Source organism: Trichomycterus rosablanca, chromosome 17 (assembly GCF_030014385.1).
Source record: "Trichomycterus rosablanca isolate fTriRos1 chromosome 17, fTriRos1.hap1, whole genome shotgun sequence".
Classification (NCBI taxonomy): Eukaryota; Metazoa; Chordata; class Actinopteri; order Siluriformes; family Trichomycteridae; genus Trichomycterus; species Trichomycterus rosablanca.
In genome coordinates, this window is record NC_086004.1 from 1,610,942 (window position 1) to 1,627,058 (window position 16,117).

The following is a 16,117-nucleotide window of genomic DNA, read 5'->3' on the forward strand; positions in this document are numbered from 1 at the left end:
GTCACTGCAGTGCTGAGAATCATCCAGCACCTAAATAATATCTGCTCTGTGGTGGTCCTGTGGGGGTCCTGACCATTGTAGAACAGGGGGAAAGGGGGTAACAAAGCATGCAGAGAAACAGATGGACTACAGTCAGTAATTGTAGAACTACAAAGTGCTTCTATATGGTAAGTGGAGCTGATAACATGGACAGTGAGTGTAGAAACAAGGAGGTGGTTTTAATGTTATGGCTGATCGGTGTATGTAATACTGATCCCTGTGTGGACCCGCTGGAACCGGATATGGTGAATGCACTGACTGGATAGTAGAGACAAGAGAGTGTAAAAGAGGCAGCGTCCCAAACCGCACACTGCTGTACTTAACTGTGAAACTTTATTAGAATACCAGTTAGCTTACAAGCATCTCCGGCTGTGTCCCAATCCACATATATGACAAATAAGCAGTCCATTACAGTCATTAGTATTTTTAAACACTGGTTAGTGTGTAGTAGGTTTGAGACACGACCCTTGAACCCGGGCACCGGTGCCCAGCACTGCCCCGTCTGCTGTGCCGATTCACCAGCAGTGTGACGTTAAGGCTCTTAAAGTCGTAGTTCCACCAGTCCAGCGGTGCCACCCAGCGGGCATCATCATCATCACCTGAGACGAGGGAAGAGGCGAATGAACAGGATCATGCTGATGAACATGAACGACACCAGTATGAGCATCAACCACAGGAGCCAGTTGACGGATTTCTTGGCGTGCTGCTCCAGTCGCTCCGACTCGGTCTTCAGCTTCTCGAAATTTTGATCGGCCTGTCGCATGGAGTGACTGAGAGTCTGGAACCCAGCAGAGAGAAAACGGACTCGTCAGATAAATCAAACGCACCACTATACTTCTCCACCTAATCTAGTCGTATCCAATTCCCTGATCAGATTTCCCCTGTACAGCTGCAGACCTCTTCTGACCGAGCCGTGACTAACACACGCCCCCTCTGACACGTGTGCAGTATCGACCGCTTCTCTTCACCTGCACCAGTCGGGTTCATGTGGAGATCTGTACTGCGCACGGAGAGTCACGCACCAATCTCGTCCCCGAGTTCCCAGGGCTGGATCAAGACGAGCCAGACTGGTGGCTCGAGAGGTACGAGATAGCTTTTACTTTATTTATTTAATATTTTTTTAATGCATTTTCTCCCCCTTTAGGGCGTCCAATCTCTGCCCAAATGCATCGTGCTTCCTCTCTGCCTCTGCCGATCCATGCCCTGACCGAGGAGATCGAAGCTAACCCACATCCCCTCTGACACGTGAGCAGCAGCCGCCTGCATTTTATCACCCACACATTGATGAGTGTTGTGCCACCTAGCATTGCGTGTGGAGAGACACACCCTAAGAGCACTCCTTCCTCATCTCTGTGTAGGCACACCAGTGCACCATTCTGACAGAGAGAGACCCACTTCCGGCCCTAGTCCCGCCCCTCTTGAACAACAGGCCAATCGTTGTTCATATAGCCGCCCAGCCTTTGACCGGTAAGGCAGAGCTGGATTCGATGCGATGTACTCGAGATCCAGCTCCGGTTGCAGCGTGTGTTTTTACCGCTGCGCCACCTGAGCGGCCTGCTTTTACTTTATTTTATTTATTTACCTTTTGGACTTTATTCCCTATAGTGAATCCACTGCCACTTGCACAATCCCTGATCATTAAGGATTAAGGAGAGCCGGATCACCACACACCCACCCCGACACGTGTCATGTGGCCGCTTCCCATCACCTGCCAAGCTTAGCTCCATGTGACTCCACACCAACACACACAAACACTCACATGGACACCCAGACAAGTCACGGTGATCGCATATCACATCGGCAGCATGAAGAGACCCCGTTAGACCCTCCCTCCCTCCCTCCCTCCCTCAAACACGACAGACTGTTTTTGTGTGGGCGCCCGGCCAGATCGGTGGCTCTGCTAAGATTCGAACCCATGTATCCAAAGCTGGATCTAAGCTTCTGTTATTGTAAACCCATCATAAAGGGATCAACTTCATATACAGGAGCTTTAAAAATAAGAGTCATTAGGAATGCATGACCGCCCTCTTGTGTTCAAAATGTGCTATTACACTCTGAGCACCAGCAAGTGTGAAGCAGCGAGAACCGAAGGGGTCGTATAAGTGAGACTGAAGGTCGCGACCTGATTGTCCTGTTTGATGATGTTCTGAGCAGCCAGCGTGTTGTTCTTCAGGTTGCGAGCCAGGCTGAGCATCTCCTCGGCCAACTTCTCCTGCGCGTTGTGATGGTGCTGCAGCACGGCGTCCAGCTCCGCCGCGCTCTCACGCCCGTCCGCTGAAGTGCCACCACGACTGGACGACGGTGAACGAGGGGTGAGAAAAACCCATCGATATGGAGACAAAAAAAACATGAGAACAAAACCGATGGACAGAAAAAATATATAATAACACCAGATATAAAGGACCGCTACCTTCTGTGTCTCACGTCGCTTTCAGACAAACCTGATTAAAAAAAACACAACACACACAAAATAAATCTTATACACTCAACATACACCAAATACAACAAATATACATCAGCACAGAATCTGGAAACACCAGCAGAATAAAAACAGAATATAAACATACCTGCACTTGCAGCAGCCTGTGGAAGGGAAATAAACACGTCGTTAGCGCTGGTTCATCCACTTTTTATTTACTTCTCATCATCCCTGTGGCTGCAGCTTTCAATTCCAGATTAAACACACAATATGGTCAAAAGTACACCCCTTCTAATTTTTTTTATTTTCTAATGTTTCAACCACAACAGTTGCTAACAGGTGTAATAAATCAATTATATAAAGAAAATTATGTTTAAAAACAGTTGAAAACAGTTTAGGGAAGGCTTTTTCCAATTCCAGCATTTTTCCAGAGGTCACTTTGTTTTAATACGTCTGTTTTTTTTATGGGACGTCCAGCAAGCTCATGATCACGTGTCCAAATACTTATAGGCTATATAGTGTGTATGTATAGTGAATGCACCATTTACATTTTCAGCATTTAGCGGACACGTTTATCCAAAGCGACTTACAGTATTGTGACAGTATACAGTCTAAGCAATTGAGGGTTAAGGGCCTTGCTCAAGGGCCCAAGAGTAGCAACATTGCAGTGGTGGGGCTTCAACCAGTGACCTTCTGATTACTAGTCCAGTACCTTAACCACTAGGCTACAACTGCCACTATTCTCAGAATAGTCTAGCTGAAGAGATCACACAGAGGTCGCTCTGTTTTAATACTGCCTGTTTTTAAAATGAGACGTCCAGCAAGCTCACGATCAGGTGTCCGAATACTTTTGGCTATATAGAGTATATGAATGTACACCAGCAAATCTTCCTGATTTAAAAGCAGCAGAAAAAAGGTGCTCACAGTGTTGAAGAGCTCCGAGCGCATTTCCCCCGTACACCGCGCTTTACTCTGCATGTGCACCGTCTTGCTGGCCACCATCCTCTCGCTGGAGATGGTCGGCGTCCGACCCGGCGCCAGGAACTGATTAGCCAGAGCTTTCTCGGTGGAGGACGGCTGCACGGGAACAGAAGAGACGGAGTGTGGGGTAAGTGAATTACACAGCGCGTTCCACTCAGAAGTGGTGGAGGATTAGATTTGAAACACGGATCTGACCAGTTTCTCGGCCTCGATGAGTCCTTTGAGGAAGTCCACTTTACGCGTGTAGTCGGTCAGAATCTCTGCTGTGGGTTTGCTAACATGAGAAACACATCAAATCATAACAGTTCACGCTGGACGGGGTTACAGAGGCGCATAAACACCATCAGAAAATATAAAAAATTATTATAATCATTAAACTGTAGTACCTCAAACTCTTCCTCAGCGCTACCAACATCTCCTCCAGAGCCCCGACGTACTTAAAGAACAAGAAGATTTATTTATTTTAACGTCAAGTTTTACACACTTTGGTTACAGGTAGTTACAAGATTCATCAGTTCACAAGTTTATTATCAAACAGTCATGGACAATTTTGTGTCTCCAGTTCACCTCACTTGCACGTCTTTGGACTGTAGGAGGAAAGCCACACAGACACGGACGGGGAGAACATGCAAACTCCACACAGAAAGGACCCAGACTGCTTCATCTGGGAATCAAACCCAAGACCTTCTTGCTGTGAGACAGCAGTGCTACCCACTTAGCCACCGAGCCGCCCCAAATTAAGAATGTAAATAAAATATATTGATGTTTATTTGGCAACTTTTATGCACCATGTAGCTCAAACCGCATTCAATTTATATTTAATTTATGGGGGGGAAATCGCATAAAAAGGTCGTTTATAATTTTTATGTATTAATTACATTTTGGGCGGCACGGTGGCTCAGTCGCCTCACAGCAAGTCCTTGGTTCAATTCCCAGGTGGAGCGGTCCGGGTTCTTTCTGTGTGGAGTTTGCATGTTCTCCCCGTGTCTGCTTGGGTTTCCTCTGTGAGCTCCGGTTTCTTCCCACAGTCCAAAGACGTGCAAGTGAGGTGAACTTTAGATACTAAATTGTCCATGACTTGTGAACTGATGAGTCTTGTGTGATGAGTAACTACCGTTCCTGTCATGAATGTAACCAAAGTGTAAAACAAGACGTTAAAATCCTAATAAACAAACAAACAAACATTGTTAAAAACAGAAAATCAGCTTTTAGGTAGCATGCAAATGTTTATCATCATCATTATTTTGAAGGAAACGTCGTATTACAAATTATTTTTGTTTATTTTGCAACTTTTATGCACCACGTAGCTCAAACCACATTCAATATATATATATATATATTTCATTTTCATCATTTACAAGACGCTTTTATCCAAAGCGACTTACAGTATACAGTCTAAGCAATTGAGGGTTAAGGGCCTTGCTCAGGGGCCCAGCAGTGGAAACCTGGCACTGGTGGGGTTTGAACCAGCAACCTTCTGCTTACTAGTCCAGTACTCTAACCGCTAGGCTACAACTGCCTACGTATATACATATTAATTGGAAAAAAAAATAGCATAAAAAGGATATACATTTTAATTATTAATTAGGTTTAAAAACAAGTTCACAGGCCGCTCAGGTGGCGCAAGGGTAAAAAACACACGCTGGAACCAGAGCTGGATCTCGAATACATCGTATCGAGTCTCAGCTCTGCCTGCCGGCTAAGGCTGAGCGGCCACATGAACAACGATTGGCCTGTTGTTCAGATAAGGGCGGGACTAAGCCGGATGGGGTCTCTCTCTGTCAGAATGGTGCAATTTTGACCTCTGCTGGCTGATTAGAGGTGCCTACACAGAGATGGAAAAGAGTGCTCTCTCTCAGGATGTGTCTCTCCGTACACAATGCTGAGCTGCACTGCACTCGTCAAAGTGTAGGTGATAGGATGCATACGGCTGCGGGTTAGCTTCGTTCTTCTCAATCAGAGCGGGGATCGGCATTGGTGGAGAGGAAGCGTCGGGCAATTGGACGCGCCAACAAGGGAGAAAATGCATTAAAAAAAAAACTAGTTCATGACTAAATACGTAATAAAATAATATAAATATTTATAACTTAATACACTAATAATGTCCAATAAGCTGTCAGACTTTGAGTTTAAATAAAAGCAATGACAGAATGAACTGTTTAAACCTCCTGCAAGACAAAAGCTAAATGAATGAAACATAATAAAGTAAAGAATAAAGTAAATATAATAAATATAAATATATAAATGTGACTGTGTGTGTGTGTGTGTGAGACGTGGCTCTATAAGCAGCCGAATAAACAGAATAATAACACCCGCACAGTCACTATTTCCACCTGATTTATCCGGGTTAATTTTACCTTTTCCAGCCTCCATTCTGATTCTGATCGCTTCTCAGCAGCTAAAGTTTCACAGCGCGATAATAACCGGATAAAATTAATTTCTAGTCTGGATGCCGCCATGTTGCTAAAACCAAACAGGAAGCCGCGCTGACTTTCACTGAGAGAGAAAGCGGAAGTGCAGATATGGGCTTGTAAAGTCGGACATGTTGGGTGAGTATAAGGCGCCTTACAGTGAGGTCAAATCCACATGATTTAGATTCAAACGTTCATTCTTTTTAAATCACCGATTCTTCTTGGTCAGGATCTCTGTGGGTCCATTACCGCACAGAAACAATGGGCGCTGTGGATAAACACAAGCTGGACAGACCACCAAACCAACACAGGGCACCACACACACACCAGTTCACCCCTACTCTCACCTAGGGGCATTTTAAGCCGCCAATACATTTACATTTTCAGCATTTAGCAGATGCTTTGATCCAAAGTGACTTACTGTACTGTTACAGTATACAGTCTAAGCAAATGAGGGTTAAGGGCCCAACAGTGACAACCTGCAGTGGTGGGGCTTGAACCAGCGACCTTTCGATTACTAGTCCAGTACCCTAACCGCTGGACTACAACTGCCCTCATTCACATGATTGTGATTTAAACATTCATTCTTTATCAATCACTGATTCTTCTTGGCCAAGATCTCTGTGGGTCCATTACAGCCCGTAAACAATGGATCACCAAGGTACTGGACTAGTAATCAGAAGGATGCTGGTTCAAGCCCTACCACTGCCAGGTTGCTGCTGTTGGGCCCTTGAGCAAGGCCCTTAACCCTCAATTGCTCAGACTGTATACTGTCACAATACTGTAAGTCACTTTGGATAAAAGCACCTGCTAAATGCCAAAAATGTAAAAGTAAATGTTCACCCCTACTCACATTTAAGGCATTTTTAAGCCACCAACACACCTTCTGCATCATACTGTAGGATTTTCTGGAGCTCTTTCCCGACTGTGGTCGCCCACAACAGCTGAGGCTATCAGATAGGCTTGTATAGTCACCAGCCACATCTTTTCACCCGTCAGATTAATTGATCTTCTCATTAGTAGAGGAAGCTCCACCGTGTTTGAACCACATTGGTACTGAAACTGGGTTTTGTACTGGTATGATGCTGTGGTAGTAGGTACCTGTGAGAATCGTTTATTTATAAGACAATGAGGTAACTGAACACGAGTGGGTTATAGAAATTATATGGAATGTAAACAACAGGGGGCGGAATAGTGGAGTAGCAGGTAGTGTTGATGCAGCACAGCACCAAGGACCTGGGTTCAAGCCTAGCCCTCAGTCTCTGTAAACCATTTACTGGCTGCTTTACATTTCCTTAGCGTGTGTTTCTGGGTGATCCTGGATGCACTGTGACCCTGGTCAGAACTAAATAATAAGCATAAACAGTTGTCATTTCAATTTCAAGGTTTGACCAGTAGATGGGAGTAAGTACATACAGATAAAATAACTCTTTTTTAACACGTTACACTGGTCAGGGTCACGGTGGGGCAAGTTTTGGAGCAGGATCGTCTTTCTTGTACTGCAGTCTCTGAACACATTGTTCCTTGCACGGGAATCTTGAGTGACCACTGTTCCATATACCTTGTACCTCTGGACTATTGTTGGGACCTGATCTCTGACCGCTAGGACCGGACCTGCAAATGCGCAGAGCTTGGGGGTTCTAGGTCATAAAAAGTTGTGGTGATCAGGGATGTCGGGTTGCTGTCGTTCTGCCTCTCTTGTCCGATCGCTCAGGTTTGATGACGGTGGGGGAGGTGGGCGCTGATGTCCTGTGAAAACCCTCACGACTGTGTTACCTGCTCGCTCTCCAGTTTAGGGTGGAGTCTCATGCTACTCTCTGCAAAACTCTTAATGATTTTACATTTTAATGACATTTTTTGTTGTTTTACCCCGAGGTGGTTCTGACAGAAACCTGTTTACCCACCCAAGGTTGAATCCTGTGAGTCGAGACTGCTGTTTCAACAGCGCTGCTCCTGCTAGATGTGATGGTCACCTGGTGTGTTTGCACCAAAAATGTCAAGAACTCACTACTGACTTTATCACAGACTGGACTGAATAATTAAGAACTCAAATTGTTTACAGTAAATGGAACTAAATGTTATAACTAGCAAAAAATAATAATGTAGTGTTTGTATGATTGTGTAAATTCTATTCATTTAAAGTATCCTCCAGGCCACCCAAGGAGGATGGAGGTCTCTGTTGAGTCTGGTTCCTCTCGAGGTTTCCTCCTGTCATTTTAAGGTTTTTTTTCCTGCCACTGTCACCCTTTTGGTCTTCTGTAAAGTTGCTTTGAGACGATGTTCATTGTAAAAAGTGCTATACAAATACATTTAACTTGACCTGAAGCTGCTTTGTGTCATTGAGAACTTTCATTATGCACCGAATCGTATTCGGGCGGCACGGTGGCTAAGTGGGTAGCACTGTCGCCTCACAGCAAGAAGGTCCTGGGTTCGATCCCCAGGCGGGGCGGTCCGGGTCCTTTCTGTGCAGAGTTTGCATGTTCTCCCCGTGTCTGTGTGGGTTTCCTCCCACAGTCCAAAAACATGCAGTCAGGTTAACTGGAGACACTGAATTGTTCTATAGGTGAATGTGTGTGTGTGTGTATATGTGTCTCACCCATCCAGGGTGTTACTGTGTACCCTGTGCCCATTGAAATGCTGGCATAGGGTCCAGTACCCCCCGCGACCCTGATTGGATAAGCGGACAAGAAAATAAATGAATAATCGTATCAACCACTAAGAAATGAAGACATAACGGCTTTTATCCAGGTAAAAAAAAGCAAAACCACACAGATCTGCTGCAAGTACAAACTGTATTGTAAAAAAATCAGTCTGAACACAATCGTTTACGTCTCAGGAATGTATATGGAGCACAAAGCAAGCGCGGTCCTTTCCCTGTAAAATGTAACATAAACATTTATTCAATCATTCATTCATCCTCAACCATCCAGACAACACGAGACTACACACACCAGCATCAGCATGCGACATGGTTAGTAAACACGTGGCTTTGCCACCGTATGCCAGTCATTACGAGCTTCTTCTCAGTCCAACTGACCCACACAGTAGCGTCCTGTTTATTCATAATAATAAAAAACAAAAGTCCGACGTGGTCTAAAGTGATAGCTGCAGAGTTACAGTCCATTACGGATTTTCTTTCCAACGTGGCGTCCGATTCGCTCCATGCTGAAATAAATCAGTCCATTAAATTGGAATGGGGGCTTTAAAGTGGAACGAGTCGAGTCCATGGTGCTGATGCTTGTGCTTATTATGGAACCGTTCTGTGCTTTCCAAACGTACAAACGTCTCGGATTGTTTTATTGCTGTGAAAAGTTCCAGGTTATTTAAAAATGAACCAAAAATAGCAAATGTAATAATATTGCAGCTCTTCTGAGGGACGAACGTTCTAGCAACTAACTGCGAATACTAATTTTAACGAAGCTTGTTTAGCATCTACACATTTAGAATAAATAGTTAAAAGCAATTATGTATCTGCAGCGATGGCCAAACGATGGACAGATCATTAACCCCTGTGCCTTGTGCAGCGTTCAAGACCGAGCAATCACCAGCAATTTTACCCTGTCGATCGTAAACAAGGAATCCTGCACCATACTGGATTTGATTTGTATTTTTAAAACTAAACATCCGACTGTGTTTAGGTGCTTTTAGGTGGCACAGTAGCTGTACGAGGCACGTGTGGACTCTGTAGGGTGTTTACAAAAGCCACATCCTGAACATCAAGTGGCCTGAGAAGATCTCCAACCAGCCAGAAACCCATCAGCCAGGACGTGACGGAGTTGGATTGGCCGTACCCTAAGCAAACCGGCCGGTAACGCCACAAGACAAGCCCTGGACTGGAACCCACAGGGGAAACGCAGAGTGGGGAGGCTAAAACAGACGTGGAGGAGATCAGTCGAGGGCGAGGCAAGAGACGCCGGCCTGTCATGGACCCAGCTGAGGACAGAACAGAGTCCGCTGGAGGGGTGTGGTTGCGACCCTTTGATCCACAAGGAGCCTACAGGTATAATAATGTTTACAAAAGCCATTGTGTAACAGTCTTCCTTCAACAGTGACTATTTTGCTTTAAATGTAATCAGCTACTACATGTTTGCGGTACAAATCCCGAAGCTCCAGATTCTAACTGTGAAATAGCTGTGAGCGTTAGCTGTGCAGTTTCTGTAAAGCACCACCAGTATACCAGTTTGTGCAGCTTTATGGTCCCATTCGTACAGTCATTGATGCTGATGATGCCGGACCTTCTAAAAAAGATGCTTCATTCAGGTCTCATTTAGTAACTTAGGTCACACACTACTGTACCAATCAGAACTAACAATCAGTACTTAGTGCTGTAACTACATACTACATTTAGTCCTGATCCCACTAGCACTCCCAATTGAGTATCATGGCAAAAAGGAAAACTTTAATGCAGACAGACATGGGTTTACTGCAGGCTGGCTGCTCTAAATTGACCCTAGGTAGTACTGGTGAAATTTTGTTCCCCTGCCTTGCGTCCCAAAACTTTTGGAATAGAAAAACAGACCGCTCTAATTAAACTACGATTTAAAAAACACACTGATGATGGATGAATGACTGATATATAGGCAAGGCACTGGACTAGTAAGCAGAAGGTGGCTGGTTCAAACCCAACCACTGCCAGGTTGCCATTGTTGGGCCCTTAAGCAAGGCCCTTAACCCTCAGTTGCTTACACTGTATATTGTGAGTCGCTTCGGATTAAAGCGTAAATGTAAATGCTCCATCGCTGCAGCAATTGCGGCCCCTGCTGGCTGATCTAGACACCTGCACAAAGGACGGCTGATTCACCGGCAGGTGAAAAGAAGCGGTGCCGAAGGGGGCGTGTGACCATTTGTGGCTTTCCTCGGTCAGGGCGGGGTTGGTGCAGCGGTAGAGGAAGTAGATTGGGAGAAAAATTTAAAAAAGGCCCCGTTGGGAGACTGAATTTACATTTATGGCATTTAGCGGATGCTTTCATCCAAAGCAACTTACAGTACAGTGATAGTGTGCTGTCTAAGCACTTGAGGGTTAAGGGCCTTGCTCGATAGGGCCCCAATAGTGGCAACCTGGCAGTGGTGGGGCTTAAACCAGCGACCATTAGGCTACAAGTACCTAGTGGTTAACATACTAGACTAGTAAGCGATGATCTGAAAAATGAGATCATTAGAATGCAGAATGTGAAATATCTTACGGTTGTGATGTTTACAGGGGTTTTAATCCATAAACAATAATTATTAAAGGTATTTTGTAGGATTAAGCCCCAGTCTATTCTTCCGTTCCCTTTAAAGTCTGTTGTTTACCCACCCAGGCTGCTTAACGTCGGCCCGTGTGAACGTACGCGCTTCACCGGCCGACCAACACGTCACACGCCAACATACATATTTAAACGAAATTAAATTACACCACGTACCTTATTTCAGACATTTTAATATGTTTCCACGGAAAGCTTTGCTTAATTTATGATTCGTCCACCCCGACTAATAAATCAGAGCTGGTTTACACGCCGAGGGAATCGAGTTTGGATGGTTTGATTCCTTTCATGTGCTGCTTTGAGGAACCACATTTATTTATATGTGCAGTATTTAATCTGCTTGGCTTTCAAACTGATCAGAATGAACTGGTTTGTAAAAATATCTACTGGTTCTCTGGTCCAACATATTAAAAGTGTTAAAAGTTCGAGCGTCCGTGCCGTCATACTGCATTATATTATATGTACTCTGTGCGCTCTGTATACTGCATACAGGAAGAATCCTGCACTACGCCGACGAGAAACTGAAGGCACGATGAGACCGGGTTATGTTTTCTTCCCGGGGTAGGTCCGTTTAAAATGTAGAAAGAAAACAAACTGAAAGGTGCAACGTCTTGCTATTTTGTCCATGTATAAAATAAGAAACGAGGAATAAAACAGGTTTATGAGAAGCACCACTGATCCAGCTAAAAATAAAAGGCTAAAAAACTAAACGCATTATTATAAGTATTTCAGGTAAAAAAAGTGCTTGGTAAAACATGGATCAGGCTGAACCATTACAACCAGTACAAGTTTCGTATGAGGCATCATCCTAAACGTGAGCGAGATCGGGATCTGAGAAACGTCTGGGAGAAACGGGGTTCTCGCCCGTGAAGGAACCGGACGACTCCAGTTCCGCCCCCCGGCTGATATAAAGCGAGTGTACGCTGTCTTTACGACGTCCGGGCCGCTGTCGTCTCTGCACCGGCGGGAAGACGCCGGCGGGCAGGCGCAGCGTGCAGGGGATGACCGGATAGCGGCGCTGGAGCTGGGTTCTGGAAGCGGACAGGGCGGGAGAAGGTGGGTTCCAGGACGAGCTGGCGGGTTCGAGCGGACGAGCAGGTTTCTGGACTCTCGGTATGAAGGTCATTCTGCCTGAACGGAAGGGAAACGAGGTTAGAAATCGAACACCACCCATAATAAGCAGCTACTTGAGCTGAGGGTCGAGCAACCAGTCATGCAGCCCTACTCAGACCCCACGGAGCCTCAGAAACGATCGACACCATTAGATCAGGCTAACGAGGGGCATCGGATGAGAAAATCAAGGGTGTCAAACTTCAGTTCAGCCCCTGTGGCTTTTTGTTTGTTCCCATGTTAGGATTCGGTGTTTTATGCTAGTTTCATTGGTCTTGTATTATAGGGTGACCGTACGTCCTTTTACCCACCTCGAACCAAACTTTCAACCCAGTGCAGGGGTCCGTCTGGCCCATGCTGCCATCCTGCCAAGTCTCCTCTTATTTAAAAACCAAAATATGGTCACCCTACCCACCCTATTATATATATAAATAAAATATTAAAATAGCCTTGTATTATTCAGGAATTTGGGGATTATTTCTGCATGATCTTTGGCATCATGTGGCATCGATAGACATTCACTGTAAGGCAGCTAACTGCTCTAACTTTTCGGAAGATCCCTCGTATAAGAAGGGCAGTCGTTTAAGGTTCAGTTATTGCCACAGTTAGATCTTTAACCCTGCATGGCTTACACTTAACCTACACTTTATGACCAAAAGTATTTGGACACCTGACCATGAGCCTGCTGGACGTCCCATTTCAAAAACGAATGGTATTAAAACAGAGTGACCTCTGCGTGATCTAACTGCTCTAATGCTCCAGTATTTAAGGGTCACCAGAACGGATCTGCCCAGGTTTGGGTCGGGCACCGAGAGTGCACGTCCTAATGACTAGGCCACCCCGTCATAGCCGATCAGGTCAGTGCAGATGCCCAAGTGGCCGATAGCACCGCTCAGATTTCAACCCCCGGATCTCAGTAGAAGTGGGCAACTGCACTTTACCGCTTATACAAAAATATATTGTATATATTTCTACATATAAAGATCTTTATCCTTATTCTAGATTTATACTTATTTATGTGTATATGTTGTTCATAAGAATAGACACACTACTGCTCTTATTATTATGCCAGATGCACTTTCTTGCATACCGTATATTATACATATGCACGTACATTCGCTACACCTTACTTACTTTATTTGTATTAGTTCTTCTCTTGGTTTTTCAACTACTGGAGGACAATATTTTCCCTCGGTATAGATGAAAAACATATCTAAATTTGACCCCCTAGATCTCAGCAGTAGTGGGCTAGTATGCTGTACCACTGGATGATAAAGCCGGCGTCTCAGATTTAGAGTCAGCCTCAGCTTTTCATCTTTTTGCAAAGCAAACCGCTTCTTTTCACCAGCCAGCAGCAGATTCTCACACACAGATGTATCGCATAAGGAAAACTCTGCTGTGCACTATGCGAATCCCCCACCACGCCTGTCGCTGCTTGACCAGTCCCTCTCCACCCTCACTCAGGCACACCCAATCAGGTTGATTTTGGGGTTAGTTTGTTTGTTTGGTTGGTTTTTATAACACCTTGTTGACTTTGGGGCAATGCAGTGGGTCTTAAACTGTGGTCAGACACAGGACAGCACAAATGCAATAACGTGTAGATATGATAGCGCTGAGTAGCAGATCTGGAGTTTGACACCCATTTAGTAACACACACACACACACACACAAACCCCAAGCTAAGCTCAGAACATGCCTCACACCAGTCCGCATGCATCCACAGCCAATCCCGTACACCCCCCTCCATCCCCACCCCGTACACACACGGTCAAGTAAGGTCACAACCTGCTAGAGAGCAGCCGGTACTGCCACTTTCTTTAACGGCACCAGCAGCAGCCGGTTCACACCTGCATCATAAACGGAGCACGGTCAATCCATACGCTGTACGAACAATACAGGAATAAAAAAAAAACTCTATCTGTACCTTAATACTGACCTTCCGTGTCTGAACAGTGCACGCGGTCGTCTAACAGACTCTCCGAGCTGGCCGAGGCCTCCGAGTCCAGATTCTCCTGATCGGAACCGGGCTGCTCCATATCCGGCAACCTGCAGGCCAGGTCCTCTCTGCAACACACCCACAGGTTACACAAACCATAATAAACCCTCGAAATCAAACGGTCACACTGCCTGTAGTCTTACTTCTCCTGTTTGATGGATTTAATCCGCTCCACCAGGCTCCTCTCGGCCTCCGTGTCCGAGTCGAGCAGTTCGTTCTCAGGAACGGCGCGCAGATCCAGAGCAGGTTTCTCCCTCACCTGAACCCCACACAGACACCGACATGAGATTATTTCCAAACGTACTCGGCATCTATCAGTTCAGAATTACAGTGATTCTGAAGCCAAAACAACTTCATTCCAGTTAGTTAAGTTAGCAAATGGATGCTAAGGCCTATGCAATGGTACTAATCGTGCTGGTGAGGTTTTGCACAATGCCAGAACTATGAGCAAAGCCTGGAGGAAGAGTTAGAATTGTCTTGTTTGTTTGTTTATTAGGATTTTAACGTCATGTTTTACACTTTGAATTTTACATTCATGACAGGATCGGTAGTTACTCATTACACAAGTTTATATCGAACACAGTCATGGACAATTTTGTATCTCCAATTCACCTCATGTGCATGTCTTTGGGACTGTAGGAGGAAACCGGAGCACCCGGAGGAAACCCACGCAGACACGGGGAGAACTAGCACACAGAAAGGACCCGGACCGGACCGCCCCACCTGGGGATCGAACCCAGGACCTTCTTGCTGTGAGGCGACCGAGTGGTCTTGTAATAAAATGTCCACCCCACTAAATAATATAAATCAGCAGCGCCGCTGCTTTCACATCATCATCATCGCAGGACAATCTTCTTCCCCTTAAAGCTTTTTAGACACGACCGATTCCTCCTCCCCACCCTCACCGCTTAGAACCAAAATATAAAAGTGCTGAAACTTTTTGAAGATCCCTCGTATAAGAAGGGCAGTGGTTTAAGGTTGCAATGTTAGATCCTTAACCCTGCATGGCTTACAGTGAACCTACACTATATGTAGCAAAAGTATTTGGACACCTGACCATGAGCTCGATGGACGTGACGTCCTATTTAAAAAAAAAAAAAAAAAATGAGAACAGAGTGACCTGTATGTCTGTCTATGGGAATTTGTGCCCTTTCAGTCAAAAGATGACAGCATTTGTATGGCTGGCACTGATTTTGGTCAAGAAAGCCTCAGTTGGCCGCTCAGGTGGCGCAGCGGTAAAACACACGGTATCGAATCTCAGCTCTGCCATCCGGCTGGGCTGAGCGGCCACATGAACAACGATTTGCCTGTTGTTCATATAGGGGTGGGGTAGGAGTAAGCCTGCTGGCTGATTGATGGTGCCTGCACAGGGGCGGGGAAGGAGTGCGCCGTCAGGGTGTGTCTCTCCGCATCAGCACTCGCCTGGTGCAGGTGAACAGATGCATACGGCTGTCGGAGGGGGCGTGGGTTAGCTTCGTTCTCCTCAAATCAGGGCGGGGATCGGCATTGGTGGAGAGGACGCACGCAAAGAAGGTCGGGAGAAAATGTTGACGTTCCGGTTCATCCCAGAGCTGTCGAGTGGACACTGGAGCTTTTCTTCATGTCTTTATAGAGCTCGCTTTGTGCACAGGGGCACAGTCATGCTGAAACAGCTAAGAGCCTTCCTTAAACTGTTTCTACAAAGGTGGACATATTATTTCCTTTATATATAATTGATTTATTACACCTGCTGGCAAATGTTTCGGCTGAAACACTTGAATTCAATAATTAGAAGGGGTGTCTCAATACTTTTGATCATATAGTGTTAATCTACCTTTTTATAAGCAAACGTTCGTGCCAAATGACTGATCAGGCTGCCTAGAACTCAAACGTCGTACTGTTAACAGGCACTGTGGTGCAACCGGTCCTCTTTCCTCCG

General features: G+C 45.5%; 2 protein-coding genes across 9 annotated transcripts in view; both read right to left on the reverse strand.

Annotated features, from left to right (window-relative positions):
* Positions 1 to 355: 355 nt before the first annotated feature.
* use1 (unconventional SNARE in the ER 1 homolog (S. cerevisiae)) lies at positions 356 to 5,898 on the reverse strand. The gene is made up of 8 exons (XM_063012979.1): positions 5,797 to 5,898; positions 3,826 to 3,875; positions 3,635 to 3,713; positions 3,383 to 3,535; positions 2,607 to 2,622; positions 2,450 to 2,480; positions 2,162 to 2,330; positions 356 to 817 (listed from the first exon to the last, which is right to left on the reverse strand). The coding sequence occupies exons 1-8, from the start codon at positions 5,896 to 5,898 to the stop codon at positions 635 to 637; spliced, it is 783 nt and encodes a 260-aa protein (XP_062869049.1). The 3' UTR covers positions 356 to 634.
* Positions 5,899 to 8,573: 2,675 nt separating this feature from the next.
* The window catches only part of si:zfos-588f8.1, an 82,992-nt gene continuing 75,448 nt past the window's right edge, over positions 8,574 to 16,117 (reverse strand). For 3 of the 8 annotated variants that reach the window (XM_063013460.1, XM_063013457.1, XM_063013455.1), the window contains 4 exons: positions 14,343 to 14,458; positions 14,140 to 14,267; positions 13,989 to 14,050; positions 12,143 to 12,224 (listed from right to left, as the gene is read on the reverse strand). In XM_063013460.1, the coding sequence (XP_062869530.1) occupies positions 13,992 to 14,050; positions 14,140 to 14,267; positions 14,343 to 14,458 (303 nt within the window). In that variant the 3' untranslated portion in view covers positions 12,143 to 12,224; positions 13,989 to 13,991. Of the gene's footprint in view, positions 12,225 to 13,988; positions 14,051 to 14,127; positions 14,268 to 14,342; positions 14,459 to 16,117 lie in introns of all 8 variants that reach the window. The other 5 variants (XM_063013461.1, XM_063013458.1, XM_063013456.1 and 2 more) reach the window with 4 other exon arrangements.